The sequence below is a fragment of the Melozone crissalis genome, unplaced genomic scaffold (assembly GCF_028551555.1).
Source record: "Melozone crissalis strain CALT ecotype California unplaced genomic scaffold, PUWL_Pcris_2 ptg000150l_1, whole genome shotgun sequence".
Taxonomy (NCBI): Eukaryota; Metazoa; Chordata; class Aves; order Passeriformes; family Passerellidae; genus Melozone; species Melozone crissalis.
Window position 1 is genome coordinate 135,361 of NW_026535921.1, and position 17,741 is coordinate 153,101.

At 46.0% G+C, this 17,741-nt stretch overlaps 1 protein-coding gene across 2 annotated transcripts in view; it reads left to right on the plus strand.

The window, feature by feature from the left end:
• IFT172 (intraflagellar transport 172) overlaps nt 1-17,741 on the plus strand; it is a 50,593-nt gene that overhangs the window by 4,480 nt on the left and 28,372 nt on the right. For both annotated transcript variants that reach the window (XM_054293459.1, XM_054293460.1), the window contains exons 7-15: nt 1,200-1,287; nt 2,135-2,349; nt 2,444-2,567; nt 3,798-3,893; nt 4,483-4,644; nt 6,330-6,383; nt 6,896-6,999; nt 7,619-7,704; nt 8,243-8,355. In XM_054293459.1, coding sequence (XP_054149434.1) covers nt 1,200-1,287; nt 2,135-2,349; nt 2,444-2,567; nt 3,798-3,893; nt 4,483-4,644; nt 6,330-6,383; nt 6,896-6,999; nt 7,619-7,704; nt 8,243-8,355 — 1,042 coding nt within the window. The remainder of the gene's footprint in view (nt 1-1,199; nt 1,288-2,134; nt 2,350-2,443; nt 2,568-3,797; nt 3,894-4,482; nt 4,645-6,329; nt 6,384-6,895; nt 7,000-7,618; nt 7,705-8,242; nt 8,356-17,741) is intronic.

Sequence of the window (17,741 nt, forward strand, 5' to 3'; positions counted from 1 at the left end):
GAGTGTGGCATTGCTTTGGCCTGCCCTGCTTTGGCTCAGTCTCACCCCTGCTGCTGGCTCAGCATAACAGGGACCAGGGTGGGAGCTTGCCAGTGTTCTTTTGCTGTCACTTTGTTGTCAAGATAATAGCACACTGTGCTCTCCAGAAGGAATTCCTTCCTAAAAACCTGGTACCTGGCTGTGCCACCTGGGCAGTGCCACTGGCTGTGCCACACGGGCAGTCTGGTTGTTCTCCAACACAGTAGAGCATGAAAGTCTCCACGAGCTTGCTTATATTCATTGATGTATTTGAATCTGTGACTTTATAAGGATTACATTTGTCAGCTTCATCTAAGTAGTAACTAACATTAATCATGCTTAAAGGCTAAAAAAAGTATCATCATTCTGCCAGATAAAACCTTTGACAAGGCTGTAATTAGGAAAATAACCATAAAGTGTAATTTAAAATTATTTTCATTAATAAGATTTCATTTAAACTACTTTAGTATTCTTTACCTAAAAATTGAGATGTGTCATGGTCCTAGGAGTGGAATTTTCACTAAATGCTGTCATTCTGGTGACAGGTACATGATTGCTGGATTGCTACAGTGTCCATAGAATTTGTATTCTGTTCTTGAATCTTCTAATCATCACTAAAAAGTGTTTCTCTGGGTACAAAACCAGCAGGTTTTTGGCCTGTTTCTTTTTCTTTGCTCTCTTCTCCCTGCTTGTGTCCAGAAGCACAAGAGATCAATGCTATAAAAAATGGACTTGGGCCTGGAGTTTTTGCCCAGGTGTTTTTTGCCTACATTGTGTTTCTTTTAGGGGTTCCCAGTATCATTATACCCAGCCTCACTTCTGGAACAGTTCCAGTGCAAGAGCTGTTTGATGTGCATTGCTGTAAGCACTTGTGAGCACAGTCATTATTCCACTGAATAATTCCACTAGCTTCTGGGTTTTAGTAATACAGAAAGTTTTTATTGTGATTTCACATGATAAAGACACTTAACTGGTAACTCTCCTTTCCACTCTGGGTTCTTTTGTCTGCTTTCTTTTTACAGGCACTGGCACAGGTACTTGATATTTGTCTTGTCTTTGGGGAAGGTTCCTTTGATGAGGAACATCAGCCATGACCCTGGGAGTGGCTGCTCTGGGCAGGGATATGAGTGTGAAAGTGCAAGTGTTCCTGTAACATTGCATCATTCTGTGTTGTTCTGCAGTGTGTCAGGGAGAGGAATCCTGTCTGGCCATGCAGATGGAACCATTGTGCGCTTTTTCTTCGATGATGAGGGCTCAGGTGAATCACAGGTACCAAAGATCCTTCCCAGAGAGCAGAATTCCTATTTGCACAGCCTGCTTCCCAGCTCCAGAGCTCTGGAAAGGGATCCCAGATCCAGAGCTCTGAGGCTGTGGACAGAGTGCAGGTCTGGAGAGGAGCTGCAGGCTGTGCTTGCTAGCAAAGGTTTTGGGAAGCTCTGATGGAGGCAGAACAGTGATTAGATGCTTTGGAATACACTGAGGGCAGTGCTAAGGGGGGAATTCATGTTTTTGTGTATGAGGCATAAGGGTGTTCAGGTGTCTGGAAAGATCTGATGTTTGAGTGCCCAGGAGAATGATGCTTGAAGAGGTAGGGTTCCATGGAGTGGCTGCTGTTGTCCCCACACTTAGTAGGGTGTAGTTACCACAGTTAATGTTGACTCTCAGGCTCAGATTTTGCCCTTGGACACCCAGCATTTCTCCTGAGCCTCCCACTCCTCTCTGCCAGGAGTCTCTCTGTGCTTCAGGCTGTGGTGAAGGGGATGCTGTTCTCAGATCTTTTGTCTCCAGCTGAAGCAGTTTGAGCATGGCTGCTCTCTGCCATGCTATCATGAAGATCTATCTATACTCTGTGTGAGGAGTTCAATCTCAGTCTAGTTAATGGTATCAGTGTTCCTACTGGCATTACAATTTTTCTCACACAGTTGATGAATGTAATAGTTGATAAATCTCTCGGTTCTGGTTTGTCTTCCTACAGACTAGGCAGGCAGACAGAGCTGCCCCCATGAACCGGGCTTTGCAGAAGATGCCATGCTGGTCCCCACTGGCATAGCTGAGCACAGAGGCCAGCTGGGAGCTGGGGCCGTTCAGGTGTGGAGGGTGTTCTTGTCTGTTGTAGGGTAAGCTGGCAGTGCATCCCTGTCCTCCTTACGCCCTCGCCTGGGCCTCCAGCAGCATTGTGGCTGCAGGCTGTGACAAGAAGATTGTCGCTTACGGGAGGGAGGGCAGCGTGATCCAAACCTTTGACTACAGCCGGGACTCGTCAGAGAAGGAGTTCACCACAGCAGCCACCAGTCCCAGCGGCCAGTCCATTGTCCTGGGCAGCTATGACAGGTACCATGTACCCGACAGAGAATTCTCTTTGTAGTCCTTCCTTTGGCAGCCATAGCCAGTGTTTAATGTCACTCTGATCTCCTCTCCCTGCCAGGTTACGGGTTCTGAACTGGAGCCCGCGCCGCAGTGCCTGGGAGGAAGGCAAGCCCAAAGAAATAGCTCACCTGTACACCATCACAGCTCTGGCATGGAAGAGGGATGGCTCACGGATCTGTGCGGTTTGTGTCGTCAGCCAGAAGGCCTGAGCCCTCCAGGGTCCCACCAGGGGGATGTTTGTGCATGGGAGCAGCGTGGTGTGCTCAGAGGGGGACTTTGGACATGGTCATCCTGTGTGGGCACACCTACCCCAGGGGGAGGCTTTGGACCTGGTCATCCTGGTCTCCTCACCCAGGGGGAGGCTTTGGACATAGTCATCCTGTGTGGGCACAGCTCACCCAGGCTTTGGTCATGGTCATCCTGTGTGGGCACACCTCACCTGGGTTGCAGGGCAGACATTGGGGCCGGGACCTTATGCTGGGTTCCTGCTGCAGTCAGGTGTGCCAGTGTGGGGCTGCAGAACCTCCTGCATGCTGCTGTGGTGGCTCACTGGTTGCAGCAGCCCTTGTCTTTTCTCAGGAGCCTGATGAGATCAGCACAGCTTCTGCAGAGCAGTCTCAGGAGCATTCTTTCCTCTGGGCACTCATGAGAAGCAGTATACAAACTGACCTGCTCATCACATTCTGTGTTTCTGTGCTATGTTTTCAGTTCAGCCTTCTCTTTCTTTGACCTTTAGCCATCAAGCCTTAATCTGCCTTTTTCTAAAGTTAGACTATTCCTTAAATTCCTTTAAATTGATCTTTCTGCATCTTTTCTGTAGTAAGTTGACTAACTTCAAACACTTAAATTATTTATGAATGATGTTATTTATGACTTTTCTTGATTAGTTTTTTATGGTTTTGTGTTAAACAATCAAGAATCCTTGAAATATTTTCAGACCAAGAATTATTGAACATGTGAACAAATATTTTCAGAAAAGGGGAAGGGGCTAAGGGACAGGAGATCAATGGAAAGAAGGGGGATGTTAGAAAGAAAGAAAGAAAGAAAGAAAGAAAGAAAGGTGAAAGGGTTCTTCTGGAAGGAAGGCTGGGAGGCTGGGAGATGGAGAAGTGGGAAACTGAGACGAACAATGGGAAAGATGAGGATAAAGGTGGTTTTTAACCTCGCCTCCTTCCATCCCAGATTAATGCCAGCATTTGGTAATTTCATTTTTCTGAGAATGGCTCAATCTTTCTGTTGTCTAAAGAAAGTCAAAATAGGGCTGGTCCTCCTGCATGTGGGTGCTTGAGCCTTGTTTTCCAGAGCAGCTGGGACCAGTGTGGTTGTGTCTGACCTCTGATCCCCTTCATGTCAGCAGGGTCTGGAATCTCTCTCCTTTACAGAGGTCGCTGACTGCGTGTTTTTGTCCCCAGGGTACGCTGTGTGGAGGAGTTGAACAGTTTGACTGCTGCCTTCGCAAAACCATTTACAAAAATAAATTTGAAATGACATATGTGGGACCAAGCCAGGTAAGAGAGTATTTAATGAGGTGTGAAAATGGGATGTTTGCCAGAACTGGGCATGTTTGGAGTTCTGCACCTATGGTTTGTTCATACCAACTTGTTGAGAAAGGCATAGGGGATGTGCCTGGAACAGGGCTAAGGTTGGGTGAGAATTGGATAGCATAAGAGACCATGGAGTTAATTTCCTGCTTTGTGAATTTTTGTGAGGTACCTCCAAGTCAGGTGCAGACTTCTAAAGTGATTTCATTTCAGCCAAATTGACCTTGTTCAGAATGTGGCAGTAAGGGTGAGCTGGCAGCCTGGGCAGCCCTGTGCAGTCAGGGGAGAGAGTACAGGACTCTGCAAAGGAGGCTTATCCTTGGGGGCCTGAATGGCTCTCTGGTTAGGCCGGTAACTTGTAAATGGCAGAGGTAAGAATCCCACATGTCTACTACAGCTGTGCAAAAGGAATGGTAAGGATTGTAAAAAAAGCAGAGGGAAATGATGGGGATATCTAAATATCCTAGTATCATCTGTTGCCTGGTCTTCCACAGGGCAAGAAGTCTGTGCTGTTCTCTGTGCATGGCCTCACATTGCTTTTCCTCCCTTTCACTAGGTCATTGTGAAGAACCTCTCCACAGGAATCCGAGTTGTGTTGAAATCCCAGTATGGTTATGAGATTGATGAGGTGAAGATCTTGGGGAAGGACAGGTACCTGGTGGCCTATACCTCAGACACGTTGCTGCTGGGTGATGTCAGCTCCAACAAGCTCAGTGAGGTACTGGAAAATGGGTGGCATTTCTGGAATGTCAGATGCTTAGCTTCATAACTCAGAGGATATGATTTCTGCATGGGAACAATCCCTCTTTCCAAAGAATCATAGAACAGTTCAGGTTGGAAGGGGTCTGTTATCAAACTCACTGCCCAAAGGGAAGTCAATATTAAATTCAGATTTAATTGCTTTAGTCCTCTATTCCAGTGCTTTACTGTACTCATGGAGGAAAGCATTTTCCTAAGTTGCCTTGGTATTTTGACTGCTATTTTATCATCATTTTTCATCCTTTCACTCTGCATCTGTTAAAAAAGCCTAGTATCACTGTATTAGAGGTTTCCTAAGCCTTCCCTTCTCCAGGCTGAAGAAGCCAAATTCCTTCAGCCTCTCTTCACAGTGTGAGTGCTTCTTGATGGGCAGTGTGCTGAACTTGCTCCAGTTTATCAGTCTTTTGTGTACATGGGGGCCCAAATCTGGATCTTTTACATATATACATTCCAGATGTGAATGTACAAATCTTGGTGTGTTTGAAAGAAACAAAATAAAAAATCGTCAGAAAACAGTTCATGGCTGCATCCCACAGCTTATGCCAGTGCCATTTCTGGTAGCAGACAGTTCACACAAAATTGTCCATCCCCTGATCCTCACAGTGCACTGGATGCTGAGGCTGGAGAATGCGGGCAATGGGCTTATGTCTAATAAAAGCATTATATAGGCCTCAAGGACATATTTGCTTTGTTCACCAAGTTGAACACATACCTTTAATTAGACTGATGGTGAGCTAATTAATCTCTCTTGGAGCAGGAGCTCTGACTGGAGGTTTGTGCTGGAGAATGCTGATACTTGGTAATACAAGTGAGAATTTGGCCAGAATGAAGCTCCCAGCTTTCTCTACATCTTACTGCACTGAGTTTTTCTTTCAATTACACAGCTATACTCAGAAAGAGCAAGGCTGTGAGATTTGCTCTCTTTTTTCTCATTTGTTCTCTTGCTGTTTCACTGGAGTTCCTTTGAGGCAGTAAGTTGGAGTTTGCACTCAGTGAGGGAAGAGGACTGCTGTAGCCTTGGCTTTCAGTTTTCTGCTCCTCTGGTCACTTGTCTGCTGTTACCACAGCAGCTGTTGTATTATCCAGTGCTCTATGCAAATTTCCAATCAGTTCTTCCCCCACTGGCACTGTGCTGATCAGCCATTGCTAGAATGACTCTAAAAAAAGGGAGTTCAGCTACATGTGGTGAGGAGATTCTGCTCCCACAAGTGTTAGCAGAGATTCTGTGGCTGTGATTAACAGAGGCAAAGGAGCTGTTTGGGTGCTTTTTTTAATAAAGCTGGTCTGGGGAAGGTGGAGAAGGGCTTGTGAAGGGTAGGATAGGATAGGATAGGATAGGATAGGATAGGATAGGATAGGATAGGATAGAGGGAGTCCCTTGTTCCCATAAAGGCCTCTTGTTTGGAAGGCAGTAATGTACTATACAAAGAGAGCTGGAGTCTGAAGCTGAGTCTAAAGAGAGGAGAGGACCACGTGGAATTTGCAAGCTGGGAATGGCTGAAAAGCAGTGTTGGCAGCTAAAGTGATGGATTATGATCCATGTGCAGTGTAAGTCATGCTGTCTGAGGGAGCCAGAAGCTGGACAGAGGAGCCCATCAGGTGCAGGCTGGGGCTGTCAGCCTCACCCCTGGCATTGCTTTGCAGGTGGCCTGGCAAGGATCCGGGGGCAATGAGAAGTTCTTCTTCGACAATGAGAACGTGAGTAGGATGGGACAGAGTGCTCCCCATGAATGGTGTGTGGAGCTGTGTGTGCATCAGCAAGAAAAGTGTCACCTGCACTTGTGGGAAACCCTGTTTCTCAGCAGTTTCTGGGTTTAGCTTCTTCATGCAGATCCCAGTCTGCTTCTTCCCTTTTCCACATGCCAGGTACAGAATAAACTCGGTGTGTGGACTGATGAGTTATATAAGTGATAACCCTGAGGGAGAGAGAAGCAATAAAAGATCAGTGGCCAGAGAGGTTGCTAGAGATACGGAATGCAGCTGTCATGGGGACAGCTTGACTCCTGCAGGACTGATAGGCCCACAATTAAAATCCCCAGCCTTGAGGGAAAGCTGTCAGTCACAACAAAAAGACAAGGACAGCTCCTTAGTCATCCCAGAGTATTTAAATTTAGATTTGTGTGCAGCAAAGTTCTTTCCTGCACCCTTCACTGGTAGGTGTGAGTGTTTCTGTCGTTCACTCTGTAAGTGAATCCCCCTTTCACCATCAGGTCTGCATGATTTTCAATGCTGGAGAGCTGACACTAGTGGAATATGGAAGCAATGACATCCTGGGGTCTGTGCGCACGGAGTTTGTGAACCCTCATCTGGTCAGGTAAGGGTTACACTTGCCTGTGTGAGCAGCACAGGCAGTTGGTAGAGTCAGATCAGATATATAACACTGGAGGTGTCCCACAGTGCAGCATGCAGCCCCCAGACACCCACCCCTCACAGGGACCACTGATGGGTTTAGTGCCACCTTACTGGCTGTCAGGTGTTAGAAGCACAGGAGCCTCTTTTCTCTGATCCTGGTGCAGCCTGCCATGGCTGTTGCTGAACCTCCTGTGCATATTCTCAGGCAACTCTGCATCCAGCTGCTCCTGGAACAGCATCTTTAGGGACTCAGTTGCCAGCAGGACCTCCTCTACCCCTCCAAAATTCTATACCTCATGTTCTGGTTCAGGAGAAGGGGTGATCATGGGCTGCTCAGAGCAGTGTAACCAATGTGTTATTGGGGACCCCTGAACCAGAGGGGCAGCTTTGGGGGGAAGCCATGGATCAGAAAGCTTTGTTCTCTCTTGAGGCAGCTATAGCTACTGGGCAAGTGTCACAGGTCAGAGAGCTGCCAGAGGCTACATGTGCTCAGGGAAACTGCAGGGAAGTCAGGGAGGGACTCTGATTCAAATGTTAATTTGGGAATAGTGAAGGTAATAGTCATTGCCTTCAAATCACAGTGTCCGTATCAATGAGAGACAGCAGCGAGGCGTGGATGAGAACAAGAGGCTGGCTTACCTGATAGACATCAAGACTATAGCAACAGGTGAGTGTGACCCTCCTTCCCCTTCCCGGTATTTTGCCAGCCTTCCTCATTCCTTTTCATTTTTTGTGCCAGGCAGCACATCCCTGAAGCTCCTCTGTGCATTTCCTGTACCAAGCAGCAGATTCTCAAGTTCCCCTTTGCATTCCCTCTGCCTAGCAGCAGGTTTTTGATGTCCCCCTTTGCATTCCCTCTGCCTGGCAGCAGCCCATTGGAAGACAGGCTGTCCTGCTTTGGGCAGGATGGTGCCTGTCATGGACACAGCCATGGGTGGCTGGCACCGTGTCCTGGACCCAGGCTCTGTGTTGCCTGCACTGCCCATGAGCTGTGCATGCTCACAGACAGTGGGAGAGAGCTGCTGCTGCTGAGGAGGCATCAGAATAAAATGTCACTGCTTTTTGGTGTCCATGTCACAGTGTCTTTGCTGAGGGTCTTGCCCTAAACAGGTCCCAGGCACCTGATTCCCCTGGCACAGCTGTGGGTGCTGAGCACTTTGAGGTACATCAGGGACTGACACCATTTCCTTTCTTTCCTTCCCCAGTGGACCTTGTTGGTGGCTACAACACTGGCACCATCAGTCATGACAGCAAGATCGACTGGCTGGAGCTCAATGAAACAGGCCACAAACTGCTCTTCAGGGACAAGAAGATGAGGGTGAGGCAGCCACCTCAGGCCACATGGCAGGATGGTGTGTGTGGGGAGAGGTGGGGACAGATCTGCTTGAATGGAGGGAGGGAGGTGAGAAGCACATCTGAGACACTCCTGATTTTTTGCTTACTGCTCCTTTGGGGCAGATTGACCATGGCCAGATTGCATGAGCTGGCAGTGTTGCATTCTTGAGTCCTAGCTAATGCTGAACTTAGTTACTGGATGTCTTGCTTCACCTCATCACACCTGACAATGAAAATCATAGGTTCTCCTGCAGTACTTATGTCTGTGGTGTACAAAATCATGTCAGTCAGGTGAAGCCCCAGTGACTGGGAAAAGGAGAACACTGTACCCATCTTTAAAAGGAGTAGGAAGGAGGACCCTGGCAGCTACTGGCCTGGTATCCTCACCTCTGGGGCTTGGAAGGTCATGGAACAGATCCCCCTAGAAGCAGTGCTAGGGCAGATGGGGAACGGGAAGGGGATTCAGGACAAGCAGGGCGGGTCATTCAGGACAGCCAGCAGAGAGTCCTGCCTGACCAGCCCAGTGGCCTTCTCTGGTGGGGAGACTCCCTCAGTGGGCAAGGGAAGGACCATGGATGGCGTTTATCTAGATATCTGTAAAGGCTTTCACACAGTCCCCCACAACATCCCTCTCTCTCAGCTGGAGAGGGATGGATTTGATGGTGGACTGTCTGCTGGATGAGGAATTGGGTGAACATTCACATCCAGAGGGAAGTGGTCACAGCTCAGAGTCCTGGTGGACATCAGTGACAAGCAGTGCCCCTCAGGGGCTGTGTGGACTGATGCCGAATTTTGCCCCAAAAGGCGATAATAAGCTGCCCAGAGACTAGATTTGAGGTCTATAGGCAGGAGGTATTTATTGACAACGCGTTGGAGAAATCACCAAGTGGATTTCTGAATCAGGTGCAGCAAAAGCAGGTTTTTATACAATTTTGAACAAGGATTACATCATTTATTATATGCATATTAATAAGCAGGCAGGAGTATAGGCGGGGTTTTCCAGGAACTCTTGGTCTTCCTTAGTTAAATTTTAAACTTCTCCTAATTTGGGCATTTTCCTGTCATCCTTGGCATATTTTTCCATGACTTGGCAGAAATCACTGTTGCACTTGGCTTGATTCTGACGGCTTGGCAGGTCACCTTAACTTTTTGGCTTCTACTTTCGCTTCTTCAAATATTCTAATTCCAAAGTTTCTTTTGTGAGTGTATTTTAGATTATTTATTAACTTATCTAATCAAAGTTTTCCCAAACAATGTATTTTAGGTTATTTATTAACTTCTGTGTTTCCCTTGATAGAGTGTCTTTTAATTCTTTTATTCCTCAGATCTTTTAATTCTTTTCTTTCTCAGAAACTACTGTTCATTGTAATGAATGGCTTCATTCCCCCCTTTTCTTATAACTTACGAATTCTTTCGTCAAATTCTAATCCTATAGGGCACTGGTACGCTCGTACCATAGCCCAAAACATTTGGGTCCTTTTCATTATGATTCTTAGTAGTTGAAGACCTGTGTAGCTGTTGAGTAGTATACAGCATTGAGCAGTATAATAGGAACAAGCTTTATTTTTCTTTCTGCCTTCTCTGTTTTTCCTTTCTTTGTTGTCTTTTCCCTGGTTTGTTAGAATGTCTATTATAAGGCTGTGTCAATTTTTGAATGCACTGGTCTAATTCCAAATCTGCATCTTTGCTTACAGGTATAGCGTGAGGTAAGTTTAAAGGCAAATCAGCTTTACAGCGAGCTGCTATAATGCGGGAGGATGTAGTAATTTCAAGCTCTCTAAGTACTTGCTGTAATTTCCACCTCATATATGCTATGGCCACTTGTTCTGTACTCTCATAAAGTTGTAATCCTGACCTTCCTGGTAGACCAGTACTGTGCTCAAGAGCTCTATACCAGGAAGAATATCGAATCCATCTTCCAAAACAAGGTCTACACCATAAAAATCCTATTGATCTTTGTGAGTACCAGTAAATCTGATTACAATCAGCACAATGCAGAGCTATCCAAGCATAGCACTTATCAACATCCCTTTTACAAACATAACAAGGAAGTGAATGTAAGTAAGGGCCAGTATAAAAGTCTGGTTCTTCAATCCAATATAACCAATTCAATGGTGGTGACTGTAAAGCCTCTTCGGCTTTCTTACTATATGCGGCTACCAATTCAAGCTCCTTCTTTAAGGCAACATGTATCTTACTTCGTAATCGTTGTTCTTGTTCTTCAACACCTATAGCATGCCACGAAGCAGGGTCCCATGGAGCAACAGCGTCCCACAAGGCAGGGTCCCTTAGACGTGAAATTGTCCTAATCATAGGGAACTAATTAACAATTACTAATAACCTTATTTAGATGAAGTCGTTCCTTTTCTTGCCTTCTTTTTCTTATCTATTTTCAGTTTTGCTGCTCCTAACTTTACTGGTCCCGTCACTTGCAAACTCAATTTTTGCAATTTTCCAATACAATGATCTAATGCCTTTTCAGGATTTCCCCTGAAGGGCCCTACAATTGAACGCTGTGTTAAAGGTACTAATTTTCTACACCTTACAGAAACTATACGCGATTTACTTTGAACCTTAATTCTATTCACAACACATTGTACTTTCCAACGACAATAAGCAAGAATTTTCTGTTCGGGAGACTCATAAAGATTTAAAGCTGCATATGCATTTTGCCCCGTCTCTCCTTAATTCATTTTCCCAGCTTCTACCCCACGTGTGCTCGTGCTCACAAGTATGACACCATAAATCCCATAATAATGATTGTTCTATCCAAAAAGTGTTATCACAACCTCCACAATGTTAAGCTATCCAGGCAGCACAATGTGGATCATAACAATCAAGGCAAGGTGCCTTTGCCGGACTTGTTAAACGAAAAGTTGATAATGAGTCAATAAAATCATTCATATCCTGGGCCGTTTGATAGTGACGTATCAGAGCTCTGTCTAACCCTCTCGAGTGTCCCTTCAGCTGTAGCAGCAGTGGTCGTAGGACTAGGGGCAGTTTCTTCTTCAGTCGCTCCCTGTCCTCTTCCGTAGGGTGCCAAGGCTGCATCAAAAACGGGTTTCGCCCACAAGGCCACCCACTGGCATGTGGACGGTAAGGTGTGTGTAATTGCCATTTAATTTGTAATGCTTTGCTTATTGCTCTCACTACTTTTGCACAGAAATGTGTGCCCCTATCCGAAGATATGCTCTTCGGTACTCCAAACCGTGGAATAATTTCATTCAACAATACTTTAGTCACCTCTCTTTCCTTATTTGTCCTGCAAGGGAATGCTTCAGGCCACCCAGAAAATGTATCAGTTAATACCAACAAGTACCGAAACCCCCCTTTTCTTGGGAGTTCGGAAAAATCAATTTGCCATACCTCACCTGGAAATTTACCTCGGTTTATTGCTCCCTGGTGTATCTTAGTCCCTGTATTCGGGTTGTTCTTCAAGCATCGCTCACACTGGGATGTGACACGTTTTATGGTGATAAATAATTTCGGTCCTGCTATCCTGGCTTGCAAATATTGGTAAAGTGGATCTAGACCCCCAATGGGCCTTTTCATGCTCCGTCTTTACAATCTGCCACATTAGGTTCCCTGGTATTACCAACTGTCCTGTCTCTAATTGTCCCCATCCACTGTCTAACAGTTTACCTTTATTCCTTTGAATCCATCTATGATCTTGATTCCTGATAGTTTGGTTGGAGGTTTACATCCAGCTCTCCTGGTATCAGAGCTGCTATATTTACCTTTCCGGTCCTTGCAGCAGCTAATTTAGCTTCTGCATCTGCCTTTCTACTCCCAACTTCTGGAATAGTGTTACCTTTTAGATGTCCTTTACAATGCATTATGGCCACTTGTGCTGGGAGTTGGACTGCTTCTAGCAATCGTAGAATCTCCTCTGCATGTTTGACTGTTTTCCTTTGAGTAGTCAACAGTCCTCTTTCTTTCCAGATGGCTCCATGAGCGTGAACAACGGAGAAGGCATACTTGGAGTCTATCCAAATATTTATTCGCATGTTCTCTGCCAATTCTAGGGCTCGAGTCAGAGCTATCAATTCTGCCTTCTGGGCTGAGGTCCCTGCAGGCAAAGGGTTTGACTCGATTACCTTTTCTGTGGTAGTTACTGCATAACCAGCCATTCTTATTCCTTGTTTTACGAAGCTGCTACCGTCCGAGAACCAATCGTCTGCATCTTCGAATGGCTCTTCTTTGAGATCCGGGCGACTGGAGTAAACGGCTTCGATCGTTTCCAGGCAATCGTGCTCGATGGGTTCTGCTGAGGTTTTCCCTTCTAGGAATGAAGCTGGGTTCACAACGTTAGTTACCTGAATAGTAACATCATCTGACTCAGCCAAAACAGCTTGATACTTTAGGAATCTGGAAGGTGACAGCCAGTGATTCCCTTTCTGCTCTAACACAGCAAACACAGTGTGAGCCACTAACACAGTCATTTTCTGGCCCAGCGTGAGCTTTCTGGCCTCTTCAATGTTGATTATCACTGCGGCCACTACACTCAGGCAGCCAGGCCACCCTTTACTCACTTCATCCAATTGTTTGGAGAAGTAGGCCACAGCCCTTTTATGTGGTCCTAACTGTTGTGCTAGGACTCCTAGGGCCATTCCTTGTCGCTTATGAGAAAACAGCCAGAATGGTTTTGTCACGTCTGGAAGACCCAAGGCTGGTGCTCTCATGAGTTCCTGTTTCAGTCTCTTATAGGCTCCCTTTGCCTCGGGAGTCCAAACTAGAACACCCTTACTTTCCTTCAGTAAGTCATAGAGTGGTTTGGCGAGTATTCCATATTGATAGATCCATAGCCGACACCAACCAGTCATCCCTAGGAAGGCGCGCAAATCTCTCACCGTCTCTGGTTTAGGCATTTGGCAGATGGCTTCTTTCCTGGCTGCTCCCAGGGATCGCTGTCCTCTGGAAACTTCATATCCCAGATACACCACTTCTTCTTGCACCAGCTGTGCTTTCTGTTGAGAAACTCGATATCCACTTAAACCCAGAAAGTTTAACAGGGAAATAGTCCATTTAATGCACTCTTCTTCTGTTTCTGTTGCTATTAGGAGGTCGTCTACATATTGCAAAAGAGTACCATCTCCCAGCGGCCTTTCCCACTGTTCTAATTCTTTGGCTAACTGCAGATTCCCATTCAAACGCAAAGATCTTTTGGCTCTCCGGAGCTAAAGGAAGGCAGAAGAATGCGTCTTCTAAATCTAACACTGTGAACCATGTCAAATTACCTTTTAATTTAGTTAAGAGTGTGTAAGGGTTAGCAACTACCGGATGCAGTGTCTTGGTTATCTCATTTACTGCCCTCAGGTCTTGGACTAATCTATAAGCTCCATTAGGTTTCTTTACTGGCAGAATTGGGGTGTTAAAATCTGATTCACATTCTATCAATAAACCTAATTCTAAAAACCTTTTGATTATGGGCTCAATTCCCTTTCTATCTTCTAACCTCAGTGGGTATTGTTTCCTAACTACCGGCCTCGCTCCAGGTATAAGTTCAATAATGATAGGTGTTGCTTGTTTTGATCTCCCAGGTATATCGGTAGCCCATACTAATGGATATGTTTCACTCAGGATACGCTCAATATTGTGGCCTTCAGGCTTCGGTTCTATACAACCGATTGTTAGGCTTAAGGCTGTAATCAGTTGCTCTTCACTTACTTGAAATTCCAATTTGTCTTTGTTGAATTTTATAATGGCTCCCAAGTTCTCCAGTAAGTCTCTTCCTAGTAGAGGCTTTGGTGAATTTGGCAAATACAGAAACTGGTGAATTCCCATTTGTTTCCCAATTTTGTATTTAATAGGTTTCAAAAGTAAGCTTTTTCTGGTTGGCCTGTTGCTCCCACAACTTGTACAAATTCATCACTCTTAGGTACCAATTCTTGATTTAAAACCGAAAATGTTGCTCCTGTATCAATCAAAAATCCAATTCCTTTTTACCTTCCCCTAGCTCCATTTTAACCAGTGGGTCTGCTAGGGTACGGCCCACCGGTCCCCCTCATTCACTGCCCTGATGTGCGATAGTAGTAGTGTCCATTGATCTTTCTCTTAATTGGGGGCACTCATGTTTCCAGTGTCCCGTTTGGAAGCAATAGGCACACTGGTTTGGCCCTATTCTAACTGGGTGGGGTTGGAACCTCCCTCCCCCTCTCACTGGGTAGCCTCTACCCCTACCCCTGGTGTCAGGCCCCAAATGGTTTGTATTTTGAGCTCCTACTGCTACAGCCACTATTCGAGCTAGCCTCTTATCTTCCCTTTCCTTTTCCTCTATTTCCCTATTATTATACACCTTCCATGCCTCATTCAGCAATGCCTCCAGGTTTATATTTGCTGGATGTTCGAGCTTTTGTAATTTCTTCCTGATGTCTGGATTACTCTGTCCCATCATTAATCCTAACAGGTGTTGCTTCCCTTCTTCCGTTGCTGGGTCCAGGGGTGTATACTGTCTCATGGCTGCCCTAAGTCTATCCAAAAACTCTGATGGGGTCTCATCCTTTCCCTGCCTGATGTCATATAGCATCGACCAATTGATAGCCTTAGGGATCGCATTACGCAAGCCCATCGCTATCAGTTTTCTATACTGTACCAGCCGCCGATAGTGCTCTTCGTTGCCCGGGTCCCATTCTGGTTTACTGCTGGGGAAATTATCTTCTAGTCTCCCTGATAATACTTGAGCATGTCGTTTTCCTGTTTCCAATACGAGTTCCCTTTCGGTATCTGTCAATTCTGAAAGCATCACCTCTATGTCTTCCCAATCAATATCTAAATTCTTCGCCATTAATTCAAACCTCTTCGCTACTCCCTCTGGATTCCTCCTGAAGTTCCTTGCCTCATCCCTCCAATTGTTCAAGTCACTCGTGGAGAACGGCACCTTTACCCTAGTCCTTTCCCCTACCATTGGCATAATTTTGTCGGAGAGGAGCTATCGTATGGTTACCTTCCTCTCTTTGCTTCGCTTCCCTCTGTGCCACAGATCTGGTATAATACGAGTGACTGATCCCCTCCCCGGGATCTTCTTCCTGTGCCTCAGTGTCTTCCCTATTCTTTCTCTTCTCTTTTCTCTTTCCCTTTCCCTGTTCTTCATCTTCACTTTCAATTTCTGTCAACTCTTTTCCTACTACTCCCCTAGCATGGTTTACACAGTCCAACCGCCTCTCGCTCTGCATCTGTCGCCTTTCTTCCCGCATCTGCCGACGCCTGTCCTGTTCCGGGTTACTGTCCTCCTCATCTTCCGTTCCCCTTCCGTCTCTCTTATCCTCTATCTGGATTACTATATTCAGCTTCTGTGAGTTGTTCTCTGCCTCACTTTCGTATGCCTCATTGTCATTCTTCTCACTATATTTCAACTCAGAGACATCGCCTCCCAGTGAGCTACTTTTGTCTCTAGTCCTCGGTGTGCTAGTTTCCATTCTACAGGTACCTGATTTCCTTAAACTTCCATTCTTAGGTGTGCTACTAGCCCTACATGGACTTAGTTCGGGCAGGCTGCGTGTCTCCCCTCGGCTCTCAGCTCCATGTGGACTGGCTTCTTCCCTGCCAACTTCTAGTCTAGATGGGCTGTCAGCATCCCTGTAGTTCCCCGACCCCTGTGGACTATCTGGTCCCTGCGGGCTGCTTTCCCTCTTTTCAATCCCCGATTTCGATGGGCTACCTTCTCCCCAACTGTTGTCTAACTTCTGAGGGCTGTGCCCAAACTTAGATTTCCACCATCATTCCGGTTCCTTTAATGGGCTAAGATCCCCTTGTTCCTCTTTTGGCCTGGGAAGGGGGCCCTTCCCATCCTGGGGCGAATGGATGGTATTCCCACAGGCTTATTTCACTCTCCTTTCCACTATCCCTTCTTGTTAACTTAAGACATTGTTCCCCAATGCTACATGCATCACAGCAACGTTCTTTAGGCTTTGAACCTTTCTTATCTTTTTCTAGAGCTAGTACTAGGGGGTCCTGAGGTGCTACATAAAGAACATGTCAGCATACATCACTTCATCCCATTTATTAAGTCAACGGAGGAAAAGCATCAGTTGTAAAATAGTGTTATAATTAGTTGTTCCCTCCGGTGGCCATTTCTCATTGTCATCTAACTTATACAATGGCCACCACTGTGTGCAATATTTAAGGAGTGTCTTTTTACTTATGTTTCCCCCCGGAATCCCTCCCAAGTCCTTCCAGTGCTTTAGGATACATCCTAAGGGGGTTTTCATATTTACGTCCTTACTCTGTTGACCTCCCATTGCTATTTCCTGTGTCTGTGTTTTCTGTTTAACCGGAACAGTCTCTTTCTCGCAAATACTGTATGCCAATTGATTTTAACACTTCATACACACAATTTCCAATCGCTTTGTCCGTTTCCGACCTGGCTTCTCGTGAAGAACAGGAAATGCGGAGTGGGACTCCCTCTCGCTTCGCAGCGATGCTGCGTCTCATTCACTCTCACCCACACACCTTTATGAAATAGTTCCTACCTTATGGTCTATATCAGAACAGATTGTTTACCAGGTAGGGTCACGAGAGGTCGCCTACAGACCGTGAAATACCGGTTTGCCAGATTCATGCAATCGCAAAGCACCGTAACAATTGCAGGGGGTGACAAATTTCTTCCCGGGATTGAGACGTGTGTCTATTACATGAAGAGTGACAGGACGCCTCCTGTAAGATTTTGCAACAGACACATAGAGCAGACACAAAAATACCACAAACTGACTGACCTCTCTTCCGGTCTCAGAGAACAATTTCAGTTCTTGACCCTTAATTCACAGTATTATAACATTAAACACAATGTTAAAACGGTTTCCCACATAATAAGAACAAACCAAAGGTACCAAGATAAACGAAAAACAAATATTCTTTCCAAAGATACCAAGATAAACGAAAAACAAATACTCCTTTCAGCAGGACTCTAACCTGCGTTACGAAAAACAAATATTCCTCACAGCAGGACTCTAACCTGCGTTACTATTACCGTACCTCTAACACAACTGGGATTCTTTACCAGGGCGTCCCCCGGCTTCCCTTCGAGCGGTCACGTCTGACCCTCGTTTCCCAATAAAGCGCTTTACCATAAAACCCTTAAGCAAAGATAAATACCTCTTAATTTGGAGCAGGAGATGCAGAAAGTTCTTGTCCACCGTTGCGCGTTGGCTGGGGGATGGGGATCCCTTCTGACAGAATTCCGTCAAGGGCCCCGAAGAGATCCCGGTCCCCCGAGCCAAGGCTCGGGAGGACCCTTTCCGTCCTGCCGCGGTCGCCAAAAATGATGCCGAATTTTGCCCCAAAAGGCGATAATAAGCTGCCCAGAGACTAGATTTGAGGTCTATAGGCAGGAGGTATTTATTGACAACGCGTTGGAGAAATCACCAAGTGGAT